Source organism: Aythya marila (genome assembly GCF_965140915.1).
Source record: "Aythya marila genome assembly, chromosome: 34".
NCBI lineage: Eukaryota > Metazoa > Chordata > Aves > Anseriformes > Anatidae > Aythya > Aythya marila.
Genome location: NC_139075.1, coordinates 406,988 through 427,015, shown reverse-complemented (window position 1 = coordinate 427,015; position 20,028 = coordinate 406,988). Strand labels below are relative to the sequence as shown.

Genomic DNA, 20,028 nt, shown 5'->3' with positions numbered 1-20,028 from the left:
CTGGAGAGTTTCACTGTCCCCCAGCTCAAGAAAGAGTAAATCCACAACATCACTGAGGTAGGAACAGGCCTGTTATTCCTCATCTAGACCAACCCCCTCCTAAAGCACAGCCAGCTAGAGCAGTTGTCAAAAGCTGTGTCAAGTTGGTTTTGGAGATCTCCAGGGATGGATACATCTGTGAACAGCCTGTTCCTGTATTTGGCCACCTCACAGTAAAAAAAGTCTTTTCTTGTTTTCCATATGCTCCCCATTCCTAGACTTCACTTAAGAGCTGGTCAAACAGGCAGACCCACACATCACTCCTGCCTTCTCCAAGAATTCTTCCCAGGGCACTGCCTATTCACAACCTTGTCCTGCCAGGAGAATGGTACTTTTAGAGAAGTAGCAGAAACAGTTTGATTTTTGCTAAAATAACAAAGGACAAAAGATTACTTTCTAGCATGGGTTATTTTTCCTCATTATGTTGACAAACAGAAGAGCACGGGAAGATGGAAACAGTAATAGGGAGATGCAGAAAAGCAGAGGGAGGTGGCCAGAGCTCTGGTGGGTGAAGAGGGAGAGGCCAATTAAGGGGAGGAGTCAGTGTAAGAAATATTTGTCATTTACCTTAACTCTTGGTCCTTACTGTCTTCTCTCCTTCTTGCCCAGCCAGTCACTGACTCTGAGCTCTTTGTCTCTCCTAAAAAGGACATTATTCCTGCTCTACATTGTCCAGGCCTTCAAGGACTGGATTGTACAAGGTTTCTGCTGCTACCATGGGACCGCCAGGAAGTCTTCTCTCATCCAGTCTTCTCCACAGCAGGAGTCTGTCTGCCTTTGGAGGAATGAGGATGGAAACTGTGCTTTTCCTCCTGGCATGGCTTTGGGGTAAGTTTCCTCCTTTGCTCCTGGAGAATGGGGTTCCAGATATGGTCTGATATATGGTGCTGATGATGGATTGACCCGTCTCATATCCCTGGTTCCAGCAGGGAAATGGGTTTTGTGGCTGGAAAAAAAGGACTGAAAATTCAGTAAGCTTAAGGAAGGGATGACATCCAGGGGGACCTGGACAGGCATGAGAGAGGGGCCAATATGAACATAATGGAGTTGAACAAGTCCAAGTATCTGCACCTGGGTCAGGGCAATCCCAAACGTGAATAGAGGCTGGGGGATAAAAGGACTGAGAGCAGCCCTCTGAATCTGAATGGAGAAGGACTTGGAGGTGTTGGTGAAAGAAAAACTCTGCATTAGCTGGTAGTGTGCACTTGCAGAAAGCCAACCATAACCTGCATCAATAGAAGCGTGACCAGAGGGTGACAGAGGTGATTCTCCCCCTCTACTCCGCTCCTGTCATACCCCACCTGTAGTAGTGTGTTCAGCTCTGGGTCCCACAGCAAAAGGAAGACATGGACCTGTTACAGCAGGTCCAGAAGAGGGCCACAAAAATGATCAGAGTGTTGGAGCACTTACAGTTTGAAAACAGACTGAGAGATCTGAGGTTGTTCAGCTTGGAGAAGAGAAGGCTCTGGGGAGACATTATTGCCACCTTTCATTAATTAAAGGGAACTTACAAGAAAGATGAAGAGATAATTTTTGTAAGGACATATAGTAACAGGACAAAGGGTAATGGCTGTAAACTGAAAGAGGGTCGCTTTAGATTAGATATAAGTAAGAAATTCTTCATTCTGAGTGTGGTGAGGCACAGGAACTGGTTGACCAAAGAAGTTGTAGGTGCTCCCTCCCTGAAATTCCTGAAATCCAGGTTGTATGGGGCTTTGGGGAACGTGAAGATGTCCCTGCCCATGGCAAAGAGGTTGGAACTAGGTCCCTAGTTGGAACTGGCCCAAACCATTCTATGATTCTATGATAAATTAAACTCCTGGTACTGCAGAAGGACATGACCTTTCTCAGGCAAGAGAAGGCAGTAGCAGAGATCATCATTTGGCTTCCAAAGCTCACATGGAGATTTAGAGGTATTATGAATGCAAACATACAGATACAAACCCTGGAAACAAACAAATGCAAGCATAAAGACAGATCTTTCCTTGATTGATCTCTGTAATCCAAAACTTAATCCTTTTATTTTTCCCTCCCCTCTACATTCACAGACTAGATTTGAACCAGGACCTAAGAAGGAATCAGTATAGCAGACCTTCCCTGCTTCTCTGTAAGAGCTACTGCCTAATGGAGTTGCATTTATATTCCACAAACCAGCATTTTCAGATAACTTTAAAAAAAAAAAAAAAAAAAAAAAAAAAAAAAAGGTAAAATAATGGGATAGGGATTATCTGGAGACAGTACTGTTAATCTTTAACCAAGCCTGACATAAGCTAAGGCTGCTTCGGGGACTAGGGTGAAGCAACAGCTGGACCAGAATTGTAAATAATCAAATAGCATCATTTGGCAGTTTCAGGCTTAAGAAAATCACAGAATGATAGAATGGCTTCGGTCTAGAAGGTACCTTGAAGATCACTTACTTTCAACCTCCCTGCCATGGGCAGGGATGCCACCCACTAGATCAGGTTGCCCAGGCCCTTGTCCAACCCTGATAGGATCCATATTGGCAATTATCTGTGCTTCTTACATGTATTATCATAGAAAAGTGGACCTGGCAAGCCTTTATGTAGCAGCCTTTTACATAAAACCCTCTCTTATAATGCATAAAGGCTGTGGGAAACAGCACCTAGGATCAAAGATATAGACACAATTTATGCATCAGACAAGGTCTTTCTCAGTACGGAAGGAACTATGGTGTCTTCTGACAGGTTTGGATCCCAATAGCAGCCTGAATTTTCCTTTCAACAACAAAGAGAAACAGGCCCTTCTGTACCTCAAGTTCTCCTCCCTTGTTATAAGATGGATGCTAATTGGAAATACCATTTTCTCTTCACTGTGTGGGAGCCCATTTGTTTAGCACAGACAATGCTGGAACTGTCAGCATGTGGGAAGTCAATCCTACCCTATCCACTGTAGGCATTTGTCTGAAAATAGGTGCCTAGAGCCATTTAAGTTGCTCTAGTTTCTCTTTTCAGGGCTCCAGCTACTGCTCTGCAGAGTGCAGAGCTACAAATGACACCAGCAACCTATATTTAGACACATAAAGTATGCTTCCCATGGCCCCATCTGAGAAGCTCTGGATAGCACAGTTCTGGCAAATGTTTTTGACAAGTATGTGGAAATCCCAATTTACACTTAGAGTACTGAACTAAAAACTTCCTTCAACAATTTGCAATATACAGTGAAAGTGACAGGTCTTGGGAGAAGCATTCATGGTGGAGGAAGCTGCACAAAGAGGGTGGGTAGGGATGACATGAGACCTGCAGTGCTGCAGTAGCTCAGGTTGCATGGAAACACTGTCACCTCCATCTCCTTATGACCTGAGATTTTCCTCTGAAGCTACATGATACAGCCTAAGGTTTCTGTGGTGTGGTGCTGTCACATCGTGTCACATTTGCACCACTAATTAGCCAACAAACTTTTATTTCTGTGTTCTTGCTGAAAGTACCAGTGGTTGACATTTCAGCAATCCTTCTGCAGCCAAACCCAAACAGGCATTATTCCTACAAGAGCAAGATGTTAACATTCTCCACTGTCAGCCAAAACCTGGTTCATGCCTATTTCACATCTTGTCTTGTTTTGTGATTCAGGTGTTGCCAACTCAGCTCCAATCAGACTCGTGAATGGCCCCAACCGCTGCACGGGGCGGCTTGAGGTGCTTTGGAATCAGCAGTGGGGAACAGTGTGTGATGATAGCTGGGATCTATCCGATGCCATGGTTGTATGCAGGCAATTGGAGTGTGGGGAAGCACTGTCAGCTCCTGGATTGGCTCAGTTTGGTCAAGGAACTGGTCGTATCTGGCTGGATGACATGAATTGTAATGGTACGGAAGTTGACCTTTCTGCATGCAGGACCAGACCCTGGGGAGAGCACAACTGCAATCATGGAGAAGACGCAGGCGTTGTGTGCTCAGGTAACTTCTGTTTACACCACTCCTCATGTGGCACCAAGAGGCTGTGCTGTGTAGAGGGTTATTTTTAAGCCTGTTTGCAAGATTTTATTTCTCAGTCAGTGCCACCCTTAGGACTCAGATCGAAGATGGATGCTTCAGAACTGTCCTGTACCATGCCAAGGACAAGCTCAGTTCTGTTGTCAGTTAAATAGTGTGTCTGGTAGAGCATTGATTTGTTCTGTCTGTGCTGGTCTGTTTTTTATTCCATCACCATACTGTTAATGGGCAAAAAAAAATGAAAGGAACACCTCCTGGATGCATAAGCTTTCCATGCATGCATGGCTTAAATATGACTTAGAAGTTGAGCATTTCTATTTTTGTATTTGTAATTTTTTGTTCCATTTGTATTTTATGATACTCCTGGTGGATACATCTATTCTCCAGACTGGCACTGTGATGAGAGATGAGCAGTATTGGGTCATTTGTCCATGAGCCAGTTCTGACCTGGATGTCATGGTGTTGATGAATGCTGAGCTCCTGGAACTGGGTGGGAAAGTCTTGAAAGTGTTTCTTACCCTTCTACACCACAGTTAACTTGGGACTAAAGCATAATCAAGTTTCCCATAGGTCCCAGGAAGTAGAGAGCGTGTTGGGAGATAAATGGGCTGCCCATTGCCCCTTTTCATGGCAGTATTTCCCAAAGACTCTGCTCCTAGACATCCACCTAGTTGGATCTGGAATGGGATTCAACTCCATATTAAGGCCTAGATTTATCTGTGTCTAAATGCAGCTGTCACAGTTTGGGCTGGGTGTCTTTCTGATAGGAGTAGTGTAGTCCATTCCCTGCACAGTTGCCACACAGCTCTAAATGCCCTGGGGCATCTGACATAACTGCATGGGACTAGCAGATGAGACAGATTCCCTAAGATAGACCCAACAGGATACCAGCTGGACTCTGATGGAGGAATATGTGCAGCATTGCAAACATTGTTGATCACCTTTTTGGGCCATTGACTCAAACCTCAATATTTGGTGAGCTGAGACACCATCAACTAATCAGAATTTCAATACTCATCTCACATGGAGATACCAACATGTACATACGTGTAAGACATAGGTGTCTGGATATGCAGCCAGTTGCCACCCTGGAACAGTTTCATGTCAGTTGAAATTCTGCATCATCGAAAATCCAAATCCTTTCTGTTTATCTCTCTAATTAGGAAATCTGAAATGTCAGAGAAAAGTTCAGAAGCTTATCCTCATCAGCCTTTTCAGGCCCTGGACAGATTTTCCTTCAGTCTCTAGGGGATCTTTCCACGTGCAATCCCTGATCCTGTTGGATTGTTTTTGTTAGTGATGGTTTGTCGATTGTTTTCTTTTGTTTGTTTGTTTGTTATTTTTTAATGCAGAACTTAATAAAACAGTTCCAATACGATTAGTGAATGGTACAAGTCACTGTTCTGGGAGAGTGGAGGTTTTTTATGGCCATCAATGGGGAACTGTCTGTGATGACAACTGGGATATAGTTGATGCTGAAGTTGTATGCCGGCAGCTGGGCTGTGGGACAGCCCTATCCGCTCCTTCCTCGGCTTATTTTGGGAGAGGCTCTGAACCCATCTGGCTTGATGAGGTTATCTGCAGAGGAACTGAAGCTGCCCTGTCTGAATGCAGTACAAAGCCTTGGGGACTCCATGACTGTGTGCACGGAGAAGATGCTGGTGTTGTATGCTCAGGTAATTCTCACACAAGTGGGTTTGTAGGGGGTGGACATATGCTAGAAATGTAAAGCACAGGCAGCATATGCCACAGCTGATTTACCCAGTATGAGAGTGATTCTGGAACCTCTAGTTATCTAGACCCTTTAACACACCTTGGTCATCTACAAAGGGCTGGCAAACATGCTACTAGACATACAAGGTGAAGGCCAGCCACACTAGCACAGAGGGCAGTGAGACAAACACTCCCATAGACCACCTAGCTCTACCATGCTTAATACAGCCAGGATACTCTTGGCCCTTTTGGCTGCCAAGGCACACTGTTGATTCATATTTAACTTGCCATTGACCAGAACCCCCAGATCCTTTTCCACAGGGCTGCTCTCCAGCCTCTCATCCCCCAGTCCATACATCTATCTAGGGCTGCCCCTTCCCGGGTGCACAATCTGGTGCTCAGTTTTGTTAAACTTCACATTGTTGGTGATTGCCCAGCTCTGTGGTTTGTCAAGATGTCTCTGCAAGGCCTCTTCACCCTTGAGGGAGTCAACAGCTCCTCCTAATTCAGTATCATCTGCAAACTTAGTTTGCATTTGAGTCCTGAATCCAGAATACCTATAGAAAGTATTAGAGAGAACTGGCCCCCAAATGGATGCCTTTGGAACCCTGCTGGTGACACTGCTGAACAGATAATGCTGTGAGGGTGGAGGAATAGTTTGTGTTGCTTCTTTATGCAATATTTTCTCTTGTCAAAATCTACAAAATGCAAAGCCATGAGAGTCACTATACTCATTGACAAGTGGGAGACAGACAAAACAAAATCTTCATCAGATATTTCTCCTTTTTTTTTTTTTTTTTCTTGCAGGCTTTGCAAAACCTGCCCCACTCCGATTAGTGGATGGCTTGACCCCCTGCTCTGGGAGAATTGAGGTGTTTTACGGCCAACGTTGGGGAACAGTGTGTGATGATGACTGGGACTTGGTTGATGCAGAAGTTGTGTGCAGGCAGCTAGGCTGTGGGAAGGCCTTATCAGCTCCCCATAGGGCTTACTTTGGACAAGGATCTGACCCCATCTGGCTTGATAATGTCAACTGCACAGGGACAGAAGCTGCTCTCTCCGAATGCATGGCCACTCCCTGGGGAGTCCATAACTGTGGGCATGGAGAAGATGCTGGAGTGCTTTGTGAAGGTACCCATAATTCACCTTAAATCATGGGGGAAGTTATCTGTGAGTGACCCTGGGGTTCAGGTCCTTCACCACAAATAGGTCTTCCAAAGGAAGTGACATAGAGTACTTAAGAAAACGACGTGCCTAAATCTATAGGCAATTATAACCTATGTCTTTTTAAAGGGGTTGCTTCTGGGGGCCAGTTTGCTAAAGCAGAGCGCAAAACCCCCATTATGGGGTGTTTTCTCATCTCAGCTGCTCTTTAACCCAATCATTTTGCATTTCTTCTGGCCTAACAGAGAAAAACACGTGAAGTATGAGGAGTATCACTGCATAAGTCAGACTGTAGCCCATTCATCCAGGGCTAACAGCTCTGGTTCTCAAATGCTACTGCTCTTTCTCCTGTTCCTCTTCCTTCACGCATTCAAAAAATGTCTGTGAGGAATGGCTGTAGGTCTCCCACTCCCGTGCTCTGCCCAGATAATCTTAAGCAGTTCCCATCATCAGCTGCTGAGTTTAAGAAGAGATTTGTCTTTCAAACCTCAGACATAAAAAGTGCAAATATGAAATCTAAAACTGTGGTTTGACTACACATCTATGAAGGAAACGGACACCTCTGGTGAAATTTGTATGTCTTACCTCACAGTTGTCCCAAGACAGATGCTGCTGAGTGTTTAAACACCTATAATAGGCCACATTAATTCTATCTTTCAAGCTTGCTGCTGTTCAAGTAATATTCCTCAGTGAGATGTTATTGCATAACTTCACCCAAGCAAGTCCCCCAGCACCAAATACTTGATGCTCAACATCACCAGAGCTTTACAGCTTCAGCATCTCTTACTCTCAGTCCTCAATCAATGCCTTGTGCCTTACAGAAATTGCTGATCTGAGCTGCCAAGAGTCCTTAACACAGCCTAGACTATAATGCCCCTTGGTGCTCCTGGACCAGTGTTAGTCCACAGGTTTCTGTCCCTTCCAAGTTCATCTCACCAGCCCAGACTATTCCCCCTAGTCTGACTCATCACAATAACGTGGTGCAAGTATAACTCTTATCTTGTGATGGAATGCGGGTTCACCAGACTTGTCTGATTTTTAGTCAGGCCCAGTCAACAAGAGATGTCAACTGAAGACCACCATTCTAGGAGACAGAAACTGCTGCAAGGATCTGCTGTTCTGTCATGAATAAAGAACAGTGTCTGCCCATGCCACAGAGCAGCAATCCAGGCAGCACAGAATCAGTATGAACCAAAACATAGAATCATGGAATCATCTAGGTTGGATGAGACCTCAAAGATCACCTAGTCCAACCTCTGACCTAACACTAACACTAACAAGTCCTCAATCCACATGATTGAAAGCCCCAAAAAATGATGCCTTTACTATTTCTCAATACAGGATTTTCTGAGCTGTTTCCAGTCCGGCTGGTGAATGGTTCAAATTCCTGCTCTGGGAGAGTTGAGGTGTTTCATGAGCAGCAGTGGGGGACCGTCTGCGATGACAGCTGGGATTTGGCAGATGCTCAAGTGGTGTGCAGGCAGCTAGGCTGTGGGGCAGCAATCTCAGCCCCTGGCTCTGCTCGGTTTGGACAAGGAACCGGCCAAATTTGGCTGGATGATGTGAACTGTGCAGGAGCTGAAAGCATCCTCACAGAGTGCCGGGCCAAGCCTTGGGGAGACCACAACTGTAACCACAATGAAGATGCTTCTGTGGAGTGTTCAGGTACTGCTAATGTATGCCATGACATGTGGAGTACAATGGAGGGAATGCACTTGTGAGAAGGTTGCTGGTAGCTCTGGAGTCCCCTCAGGACCAGGAGACTGTGTGCTGATCATTCAGCTGTGGGCTGAGATATAAGGAGAGTGATACATGGATGCTAAGGTTGTTTTTCCTTCTGCACTAATCCCACTGCTAAGGATAATCCCTGGGGGATATGAGCTATGGAGGAGGCCTAGGGCACTGTGTTACCCATTGTGCCCAGAACCTGGAGCCATGCTCCAGGGAGCAGTTTGAAGCTCTTACGGGGACTAGAGTGCTATGGATTTCGACAGTGAGTCCTGATGGCTGGATTTATGGAGGCTCACGAGTACAAACTCTGCACTCCCAAAGGCACAGTTTCCCCCTGCACTCTGGTCCAGTCAATGCTCCCCAACCCCATTTTGATGCCCTACTATTAGGGAAGAAATCTGGGTGCTCAGCTCTGAACACTCAACAGATAAAAGATTCATTGCTAAAGTACCAGCCAAGGGTGTGGGAACAAATTCTGAGGCAACTTTCACTGCAACTTTATACACCAGGGGGTCAAGTGCTGTTGGCTACTAGACCATTGTGATGATGTTTTGTTTTGGCCCCTCCACAGCACACTGAGGCATGCAATACTCCTGAACATTTTTCAATTGTGTTTTGCTCCAGATGTTGCAGAAACAGCTCCCATCCGGCTTGTGAATGGTCCAAGTCATTGTGCTGGTAGAGTTGAGGTGTTTCATGACCAGCAGTGGGGAACTGTGTGTGATGATGGCTGGGACATAGCTGAAGCCAATGTTGTGTGCAGGCAGCTGGGCTGTGGGACAGCACTGTCAGCCCCTGGCTCAGCTCACTTTGGAGAAGGCTCCGACCCCATCTGGCTGGATGACATGAATTGTATAGGAACCGAGGCTGCCCTCTCTGAATGCCAGTTCCAGCCTTGGGGATCCCATAACTGCAGACACGGAGAAGACGCTGGTGTGGTATGTTCAGGTAACCCCTGTCTGTGTCTCTGTCTGCATGATAGGGAAGGTTTTCTGCACCAACCTACCTGAAGGCTCTGTCTTTATGATGTGCCCATGTGCCCTTAGTTCCTGAATGTGTTGTGAGCTCTCTGTCATTATACTGGAGACGTGTTACAAATTCCTCTTTTTTGGCATGCATGTAGGTGTCCTTGAACACAGAATCTGTGTTTCCCTTGGCTTAGAAAAATTAGAGTAGATTAGAGTAGAGTAGAGTAGAGTAGAGTAGAGTAGAGTAGAGTAGAGTCGAGTCGAGTCGAGTAGAGTAGAGTCGAGTCGAGTCGAGTCGAGTCGAATAGAGTAGAGTCGAACAGAGTAGAGTTGAACAGAGTAGAGTCGAGTCAAATAGAGTCGAGTCGAATAGAGTCGAATAGAGTCGAGTCAAGTCGAGTCGAATCGAATCGAATCGAATCGAATCAAATAGAGTAGAATAAAATAGATCAGTTGGAAAGGACCTACAAAGATCATCTAGCCCAATTCCCTGACCACTTCAGGGTTAACCAAAAGTTAGAGCGTATAGTTGAGGGTATTGTCCAAATGCCCCTTGAACACTGACAGGCATGGGGCATTAGCCACCTTACAAGGAAGCCCATTCCAGTATTGATCACCTTCACAGTGAATAAATATTTCCTAAGGCCCAGTCTGAACCTCCCCTGGTGCAGCTTTGTGCCATTCCCATGTTGTTATCGGCTACCAGGGAGAAGAGGCCAGCAGATCTCTCTGTGCTTCCCCTCTTTAGGTAATTACAGAGAGTAATGAGGTCACATCTGGGCCTCTCTTTTTCTAAAGAAGTGTCCTCAGCCTTTCCTCACAGGACATGCCATCCAGCCCTTTTACCAGATTTGTTGCCTTCCTCTGCATGCTTTCAAGGACTTTAACTTCATTTTTATAATGTGGAGGCCAGAACTGCACATAATATTCAAGGTGAGGCCACACCAACACTAAATATACCAAGACAACCACCTCTTTTTACCATCTGGCCGTGCTGCATTTAATGCATCCCAAAATGTGGTTTGCCCTCTTGGCTGCCAAGGCACAGAGCTGGCTCATACACTTGAGCATGTTGTCAACCAACACCCCTGGGTCCCTTTCTGCTGAGCTGTTCTCCAGCCTGTGCCTGTGTCTGGCATTGCTCTGTCACAGGTGCAGAATCCAGCATTTTCCTCTGTTGAACTTCATACAGTTACTTACCGCCCAGTGCTCCAATCTATCTAGATCCCTCTGCAAGGCCTCTCATCCCCCTAGGGAATCAACACCACCTCCCAGTTTAGTGTAATCCTAAACTTGCTGAGGATGAGCTCCACTCATGCATCCACATCATGGATAAAAACGTTGAGTGGGACTGGCCCTAGAATGAGCCCTGGAGAACACTGCCAGGGATTGTCTGCCAGGCAGATGTAGCCCCATTCACTACAACATTTAGAGCTCTACCATCAAGCCAGTTCATCACGCAGTGTAGCGTGAACCTGTTCATCTTACAGTTGGACAATTCATCCAAAAGGATGCTGTGAGGAGCAGTATCATAGACCACACTGAAATTCAAAAAGACTGCATCCACTGCGTTCCCTTCATCCACCAAGCAGGTGGCTTTGTCATAGAAGGAGATTGATTTACAAAAGCAGGACTTTGTCTTGATGAACTCATGTTGACTCTGCCTGATAATAACTATGTTCCTTAATGTCATTCAATATCCCCCAGGACAATCTTCTGCATAACTTTTCCAGGGACTGAAGTCAAAGTAACAGGTCTGTAGTTTCCTGGGTCTTCTCTCATGCCCTTTTTATGGATGGGTATAACATTGCCTAGCTTCCAGTCAGCAGGTACCTCTCCACACTCCCAAGACCTTTATTAAATTATTCTGACTTATACTATACTATATCTAAATTATATTCTGCAGAATATGGTACACAGACTATTTCCTACTTAGTTTTGAACTGGTGAAGATATCCCATCTTCAGGCAACTGGATAACTGTACCCTGGATGCCCCAAGATACTCACTGTGATTATGCATTTTATCTTACTTTTAATTAGGCTAATGGCAACTCAGTAATGTATATTCCTACCCTTTCTATTTTATTTAGACATACCAAGAGTAGCTCCACTCCGATTAATGGATGGGCCGAATCGTTGCAGTGGGAGAGTTGAAGTTTTTTATGGCCAGCAGTGGGGAACAGTGTGTGGTGACAGTTGGGATATAAGAGATGCAGAAGTCGTTTGCCAGCAGCTGGGCTGTGGGAAAGCACTATCCACTCCAGCCTCTGCTTATTTTGGAAAAGGGTCTGGCCCCATCTGGTTGGATGATGTGAATTGCACAGGAACTGAAACTGCCCTTTCCAAATGTGAGACCAGTCTATGGGGAGCCCATAACTGTAGTCATGGAGAAGATGCTGGTGTTGTGTGCTTGGGTAAGTCTCTTCTATTTCACCTTTTGATTAACATTTATGGTATGTGGAGGGATGCTTGAAATGCCATAAGGTGCTCTCTTCCCATCTTACAAATCTCAAACCACAGTACTAGACAGAAAAAGTGCTTCAAGCAGGGATGTTTGTAAATCCATTTGTGTTCCCCTCTCCTTCCCATTCAAAATCTAACCATAACACTGTGGTGCTGAAGTCCAGCCTGCCACTTGCTGTGCTCAAGAATTTAAATTTGGGACTCTTTCCCACATGAGCTACTGGCAACCTTGACGGCTTGCAGGACTGGTGTTATTCATCCTAGTATAGAGAACAGCACACTGTCACTTGGGCTCTTCTGATTTTGTCAGTGACAAGGCCAATGAACATATCACACTTGAAAAATCAAGATACAGTCTCAGTTTTCTTTCTTTCCTCTTCAAGTCAAGAACATGAAGAAGTCTTGCAGAAACTAGTTAATCTACCTTCCCTTTTCCCTTCCTTGCTAGAACCATCTTCAGAAGGCCTGTTTTCACAAATGTTTTTCCAGCATCTTCTCTGAAACCTCTACAGCTGACAATTTCCTCAAAATTGTTGCACTGCACTTCTTTGCCACTAGAAGGAAACTCTGACGTGACTACCTTTACCTGGAATTTATTGTACAGACTCTTCTCTCTTTGTAGTGTGTATTGTTATTTACTCTTTGCCTTTTGTTAAGTGTGTTACATCCCCTCTCAGTTTTCTCATCCTATTCATATCCACCTCTTGAGACAAGGTTTTTAACCTTCTTCTCATTCCCCTTATTCTTCTCTGGCTTCTCAGATATTAGGCATATTTCTTCTAATCTGTTACCCAGATGAGGTTTTGGAAATCCTGAGTAGCTCTGAAGGCTTGATTTGGATGTCCTGTAGTTAGCACTGCTTCTTATACTTGTCTATGTCTTTCTTCAAACAGCACAACACTTTAGAGTGCCACTTTCTATCCTTTTTATCTCTTTGTGAAGAATTGCCATTTAATTCCTCTTCATCCTCTGTGCAATCATATTACCTCCCCAGAGTAGTAGAACACTTTAATTGCCCTTGCTGGAGATAACCTGTTTCTCTCTGGCTACTTGCCAACAACTTGAAAATACCCTGTGGATTCACTGCCTGTGTCTGAATTAAATGTACTGTTGTCCCTCTGCAGCCAGCAAAGACTAAGACAGAAGAGTCTGTGACAGGATTTGGCCCCAGATACATTTGGGATGCAGACACCCAAAGCAGATTAAGGAAACTGCAACCCAACAGAGCTTTTTTTTTTTTTTTTGAGACTGTAAAGGGTCCTCAGTGGAGTTGTAAAAGTGGGGTTCATCTGCCAATACATACCTGTCTTGTGTCATCTGAAATATCCTGTGACATCCTACCCAGTCTCTAATTGCAGATCCAGAAGGGCACAAATTACTCTTGATCTTGTATCAAGTCTGCCAGCCCCATTGGAATGTCTGGGATTCCCTGGGTATATCAAATAGCACTAGGTACCAATAATAAGGAAAACAAATCAGCTTCTTGAAGCTTAAGTCTAGCTGAGGTGAGTCATACCCCAGTGTTCCCACCATGTTGCCTAAAGAGCACACTCTGGCAAATGTCCTTTCCCTTGAGTTGTGGAGTTACTTGGATTTGCTATCTGGACATGGATATCTTTCAAAGACAGGGATAAAAGAGCTTCAAGCACCTCAGATTTTGGGATTTGAACCATCAGTACATCTCTTCTCCTTTGTTTCAGTCAGCACTTTTCCTTGACATTTTCCTTGACTTTTGGGGCAAGAGCAATCACAATGAACCTCCTTTTCTCCATGGTGCTCATCTCTGGAGTACATACTAAGCCAAGGAGTGCATGCAGTGCTTGTTGATGTGGCAAGCAGGAATGTCTTTGCCAGAATAACTTATCTTGTCTTACCTTTGTGGCTCAGGTGTTCCAGAACCAGTCCCAGTCCGGCTGGTGAATGGTTCGAACTTCTGCTCTGGGAGAGTCGAGGTGTTTCATGAGCAGCAGTGGGGGACCGTCTGCGATGACAGCTGGGATTTGGCAGATGCTCAAGTGGTGTGCAGGCAGCTGGGCTGTGGGGCAGCAATCTCAGCCCCTGGCTCTGCTCGGTTTGGACAAGGAACTGACCAAATTTGGCTGGATGATGTGAACTGTGCAGGAGCCGAAACTGCCCTCTCTGATTGCAAGGCACGGTCTTGGGGAGACCACAACTGTAACCACAAAGAAGATGCTAGTGTGTTCTGCTCAGGTACAGCTAATTGATACCATGTAACATGAGGTACAATGGAAGCTGTTTTGGGGAGAGGTGCCTGTGGCCCTGGGGGACATGTTTATCAATGTTGCTCTTGGATGAGATACAAGAGGATTGAACCGAGTGTTATTTTAGACTACTTTAGACACCTGCACATTGCTGAAGGATATGACATAGTATTTAAAGAAGCCCGGTGTTCCTACAGAGCTGAAGCTGGAAGTCAGATGACATTGATTGGCTACCAAAATGGATATGTTTTCTGGTTGCTGAAATCACATAAGACGTGTGGGCCATGTGGGGAGATGGTATCCCAACATGCTGCAGAGTGTAGTCAGCTGGTGATGTGCAGAACCGTTGTGTTGAGTAATGAGGTAAATGGCGCTCTTTAAATCATGACTGCACAACATCATGACAGAGACCCATAGCACAGTCACTGGGGAATGTGGGAAGGAGAAACAGATGACACAGACTACCCTGGCCATCCTAGACCCTAGAACCCTAGAAAAGGGGAGTGTTGTGTAACCAGTGATAACACTGGCAGCATCTGCTGCTTTTCCTGAGGCCCTAAAGCAAGAGCTCAGCACTTGGTGCTCTGTCCGGTAGCAATCTGCTACAGGTACAAATGAACTCTGAGGCACTATCAAAGCAAATCTCACTGATGTTCTGGATGATCCATATCGTTGCCACACCATTTGTTTTGGCACAAGACCCCTGCGAGGAAAGATATTTTCTCACTTCCATAGAGCACTGAGGCATGAAATGCTCCCTGACCTTTTTCTGTGATTCTTCTGTGTTTTGCTCCAGGTGTTGCAGAAGCTGCTCCCATACGGCTTGTGAATGGCTCGAGTCCTTGTGCTGGCAGAGTTGAGGTGTTTCATGACCAGCAGTGGGGAACCGTGTGTGATGATGGCTGGGACACAGCTGACGCCAATGTCGTGTGCAGGCAGCTGGGCTGTGGGACAGCACTGTCAGCCCCTGGCTCAGCTCACTTTGGAGAAGGCTCCGACCCCATCTGGCTGGATGACATGAATTGTATAGGAACTGAGGCTGCCCTCTCTGAATGCCAGTTTCAGCCTTGGGGATCCCATAACTGCAGACACGGAGAAGACGCTGGTGTGGTATGCTCAGGTAACTCCTGACTCAGTCTAAGTCGTGTCCACAAACATGGAAATAAGATTTTCACCTTCAGCAAAAGGACATTTTTGAGCTTAAGCTGCTCCTAATGTCTGCTGTTAATGACTGTTGTGTATAAACCCAATCTTGTGTGATGTATACAATGCTCATGGTCAGCAGGCAACACTGGAAGATAATCCATAATTACTGAGTTGCCATCAGCAAGCTTCAATCTGATAGTTGTATTCCATCATGCAGCTTCTGAAGGCTCCAAGAATTTTACTAGGGCTGGATAGGTACCATAAACATCCCATTCCTGATTGATTTACAAGGTTCAGGTTTGTAGTCTCATATGAATAGAGTCATCTCTCAGACTGATAGTTTTACATAAAGATCACATGTAAAACTAAGAAATGTTTTCAGCAAGTCTTGGCCTCTGGCTGACTGGGAAGTCTGTTTTATTCTGTCATGAGAAGTAATAACATGTCACATTTCAGGATGTTTTGAAAAACTGAAACCACAGAATGTGTCTTTGCAGCACTTTTATCTAAATGCTTTTTCAGTTTTCTCTCTGGTGTCTCTTGCATACCTGCAAGAAGTCTCCTGCTTTGTTAAAGCAGTTGAGAGGCTCCTTGGATCATAGAACAATTCATACCTCAGGAAGTCTCTACGTCAGATTCATGATCAAAGCAAGGTCAGCTGTGAGGGCAGACCAGGAGGCCTTTATCCAGCCTTGAAAACATCAGGACAATCGTCCCTCAGGGTAATCCTAAAGAATCACAAGGTTTTCTTTAAGATCTGGTAGCCTATTTTCTCATCTTTTAGCCTTTCTTTTCTACTTTTTGGGGATGGAGAAATTATCAAAACTGTTCTGCAGTCCCTTCTTTCCATGAAAAGTTATGGGAAACTTCAGGAGAACTCAAAGCTCTTTCAAAAGGACTCTGACCTGAACATAGAAAAGTGCACATCTGATGATGACCTGGCCGTGCATCTCCCCCTCTAAAGTCAGCGGAAAGAAAAAGGTTCCACAAGTTCACCTGAATCACCTTGGATGATGGGAGTTGTAGGTGTACAGTTCCACAGCTCTGCTTGTGGAGAAAAAATCCCTTTCTGCTTTATATATCTTGATATAGGGTATCTCCCAGAGGTGCTCATTGCCTCCATCAGGAGCAGAGCAACGGCAGCATTACAAAGAGGAACAGTTCTGCTGGCTCTCCTAAAATGCTTATATCCAAAGGCTTACAAATGTGGTAGATGACATTACTCCTCCTTTGGCTTCATTGTCATGATGGATTGAAATGCTGTCATCTGATGCTAGTACAGAACAGGCTGTTTGTAAACCAAAGTATTTATTTTACTCTCTCTTTTTGACTGATTCTGTGGTTCATGGTTTCAGTGCAGAAAAGAGTACACTAACATTTCCTAAGACCACTTATTTTCCAGTCCTTCTGTCTTCACCAGGCATGAGAGATTTCAAGGAAGAATAAGTGTATATTAATATACACTACTGTAATCTAGTTTCTCCTAGCAAATTATCCAGAACACATATGATGAATATTTCAGTAACTGGAGTGAAATGTAAGGCCAAAAGAAGGTTTCAGTAACATGGTCTATTATGAAGCCTCACACATGTGACCCCATTTATTTAGGAATGCATCACGTTTCTGAACATAGGTATCTAATGCTATATAAGACACCTAACAGGATTTGGAAATCTACGTAGGGCCAATATGAGCCCAGGAGCTATGTGAAATTTCCACCCTTCTGACTTGAGAGCTGAAGATGAAGCAAAGATGCTTCACGTCATCTCATATGGGAGAAGACACCTAACTGGAGGCTCCTGAATTGTTCCTTTTGTATGGGTTTCATCTGTAATATCTGTACACAACATTGCATTTTTATTTCAGAGCTCTGCAGAGCATATTACTCTTTATATAGAGCAGGTATGGTGCCCCGTTTCACACAGTGATTCAAATAAACTATCTGAAACATGCCTGCTCAGAAGGGATGAATTAACATTTCTTACTGGCTGGGAGACTGAAATACCACTCTCAGTCCTTACCAAGATGTTTTAGCAAGTCTGCGGGCAGAGGAAACGGAGAAGTAACATGGACAGGACCTGAGGGAATGGTTTGAAGCTGTGACAGGGGCAGTTCAGGCTGGATATCAGGAAAAGGTTCTTCACTGAGAGGGTGGTCGGGCACTGGAACAGGCTCCCCAGGGAACTGATCACAACACTAAGCCTGCCAGTTTTTGGTTCAAGAAGCGTTTGGATAATGCTCTCAGACACATGGTATGAATTTTTGGGTCATCCTTTGGGGATCCAGGAGTTGGATTCGATGATCCTTGTGGGTCCCTTCCAACTTGGGATATTCAATGATTCTATGACAGTATGGAGGCAACCCTGGGAGGAGCTCTGTCCACCCAGAAGGTCCTCATTATCCATGGGACAGCTTGGTTGGCACTAGGACACCACGACGTGCCTATTGTCAGTAGGGTTTAGGTGCAGGGCATTTACGTGTGCATTTATATTTCGGGGTTGCTTTATGTGCAGGGATTGCAGAAATAGCTCCACTCCGGCTGGTGAATGGCCCCACTCGTTGTGCTGGGAGAGTTGAGGTGCTTCAGAGCCAGCAGTGGGGAACAGTGTGCGATGACAACTGGGACCTGAGCGATGCTGAAGTGGTGTGCCAGCAGCTGGGCTGTGGGAAGGCCATGTCAGCCCCAGGATCCGCTTATTTTGGGCAAGGTTATGGCCGTATCTGGCTGGATGATGTGAAATGCTCCAGCAGAGAATCAGCCCTCTCCAAGTGTGTGGCAAGGCCTTGGGGAGTCCATAACTGCAACCATGGAGAAGATGCAGGCGTCATATGTTCAGGTAACCTTCATCCATGTCCCATCCTGCTAGACATTAGTAGCCATTAAGCCTCTAAGCTGGGTTTTGGCACTGGTGGCCCTTCATCCCTTCTCAGTCTCAGACAAGTGGCACTTGTCTCACTTTCACTGTCTCTTTCCATGTCTCTGACAAGTGCCATGGGGTAGGGAGAGGTTTGAAGTCGGAGGTTGGTATTTTGAGGGATGATTCCCATCTACCCACACAGCAGCTCATTTTTCCTATTTGCATCTTTGAAATATCACTAGGATATTATAAGTATACTACTACTTTCAGTGGCCTTGCAGGATAAAGCAAACTACTTTTACAGATCTGGATTGCATTAATTTCCTTCCAGGTTGGATCTAAACCTCACAGATCTTCTGGAGTGGAGAAGAGAGAAATAGTGCCAGCCGACATGTGTATGACATTTATTAAACCCAAACCAAAGTGATCCTTGAAGGCCAAAGAGCATGCAGTACAGAAGAAAATCCCTGAAGCTCAGATCTATCACACTGAAATGCAAACATAAAAACAATGTGCCCAAACTGGGGGCATGCTTGCCCCAGGAATCTTCAGCTAATGAAGAGAGAGAGGCACTTGCATGAGGCAAGTCAGCCCGGCTGTCTCCAGAGTAACTTCAGAAGCCTTTTCCTCCCCTGGCTGTAGATCCTTCTACAGCCTTGGGTGATTTTGTGTCTGATTTGGGTACCTCTGTGGATGCCTGCAGGTGGTTGGAGTGGACATGGTCCCACTGATCACAATTCCTTATCTTGGCCACAAGACAATTTTCCAGGCATATTCCCTTGAGGGGGGGGCGGAGAGGGGGGGGAGGGATTATCTGGAGAACACAAGTGGGCATTTGAAGTCAATTTGAATCCCTGAAACATCTCACATTATCATGCCCTTGGTGCCCAAGAGATCATACCGTTCCCATGCCAGTTCAACTTCTTCTGCTGATAATGCCTCTAATCCATGAAAGCTTTCTTGTGCTGATTGTAGAATACATTATATAAACATCCAGCTTTTGCTGTATTGGCTCAAACAGCTTGAGGTTCCCTTGGGTAGAAGATGTTTAGCTACTGTCATGAAATCCTCACGCAACCTTCCCTCTGATAAGTAAAACAGATTGTACCTTGTGCGCCCTCTCTGCGACATTTCCACCAATCCTCAAACGACTTCTGTGTTGCTTCTCACTTCTCATCTAAATATATATATATAGGCATGTGACCTGAACTTTATGTTTCTGTGAGTCTGTCTGGTGCACTGTGTAACAGTGAGGTCACCACCAGCTTCACCTCATTTCTGTTCTCCTTGGAGCCATACTGAACCAGGCACTTCCCAAAAAGCAGATGATCCAAGCTCCTTTAGACTTGCTTGGGGAGGGGATGAACTCTTCCATGAGGAGGAGGAGGGAATGGAGATGGTGTTGTGTTGTAACCTGGCTCAGCATCACGCAATGGTTCACTCACTCCCCCACAGTGGGATGAGGGAGGGAATTTAAAAAAGGTAAAAGTGCAAGAACTCATGGGTTGAGATAAGTATAGTTTAATAAAAAGGAGCTTTATTTTTTTCCAGCCAACTTTCCCCAGTTTTATTGCTGAACATGATGTCATATCGTACAGAATATCCCTCTGGCCAGGTGGGGATCTGTTCCCTCACAGCATTTTGTGCACCCCCAGCCTCCTCACCAGCAGGGTACCACAAGAAGCTGGGAAGTCCTTGACTGTGCAACCACTGCTCAGCAACAGCTAAAACATTGGTGTGTTATCAACATTATTTTCATCTTAAATCCAAAACACA

General features: G+C 45.2%; 1 protein-coding gene across 1 annotated transcript; it reads left to right on the top strand.

Annotated features, from left to right (window-relative positions):
- Nucleotides 1-755: 755 nt before the first annotated feature.
- On the top strand, nucleotides 756-18,278 carry LOC309889284 (scavenger receptor cysteine-rich domain-containing protein DMBT1-like; the record flags this gene model as incomplete). Its single annotated transcript, XM_082782049.1, has 10 exons — nucleotides 756-867; nucleotides 3,627-3,950; nucleotides 5,339-5,662; nucleotides 6,507-6,830; nucleotides 8,205-8,528; nucleotides 9,219-9,542; nucleotides 11,654-11,977; nucleotides 13,914-14,237; nucleotides 15,045-15,368; nucleotides 17,908-18,278. The coding sequence occupies 10 exons, from the start codon at nucleotides 756-758 to the stop codon at nucleotides 18,276-18,278; spliced, it is 3,075 nt and encodes a 1,024-aa protein (XP_082638175.1).
- Between the last annotated feature and the right edge of the window lie 1,750 nt (nucleotides 18,279-20,028).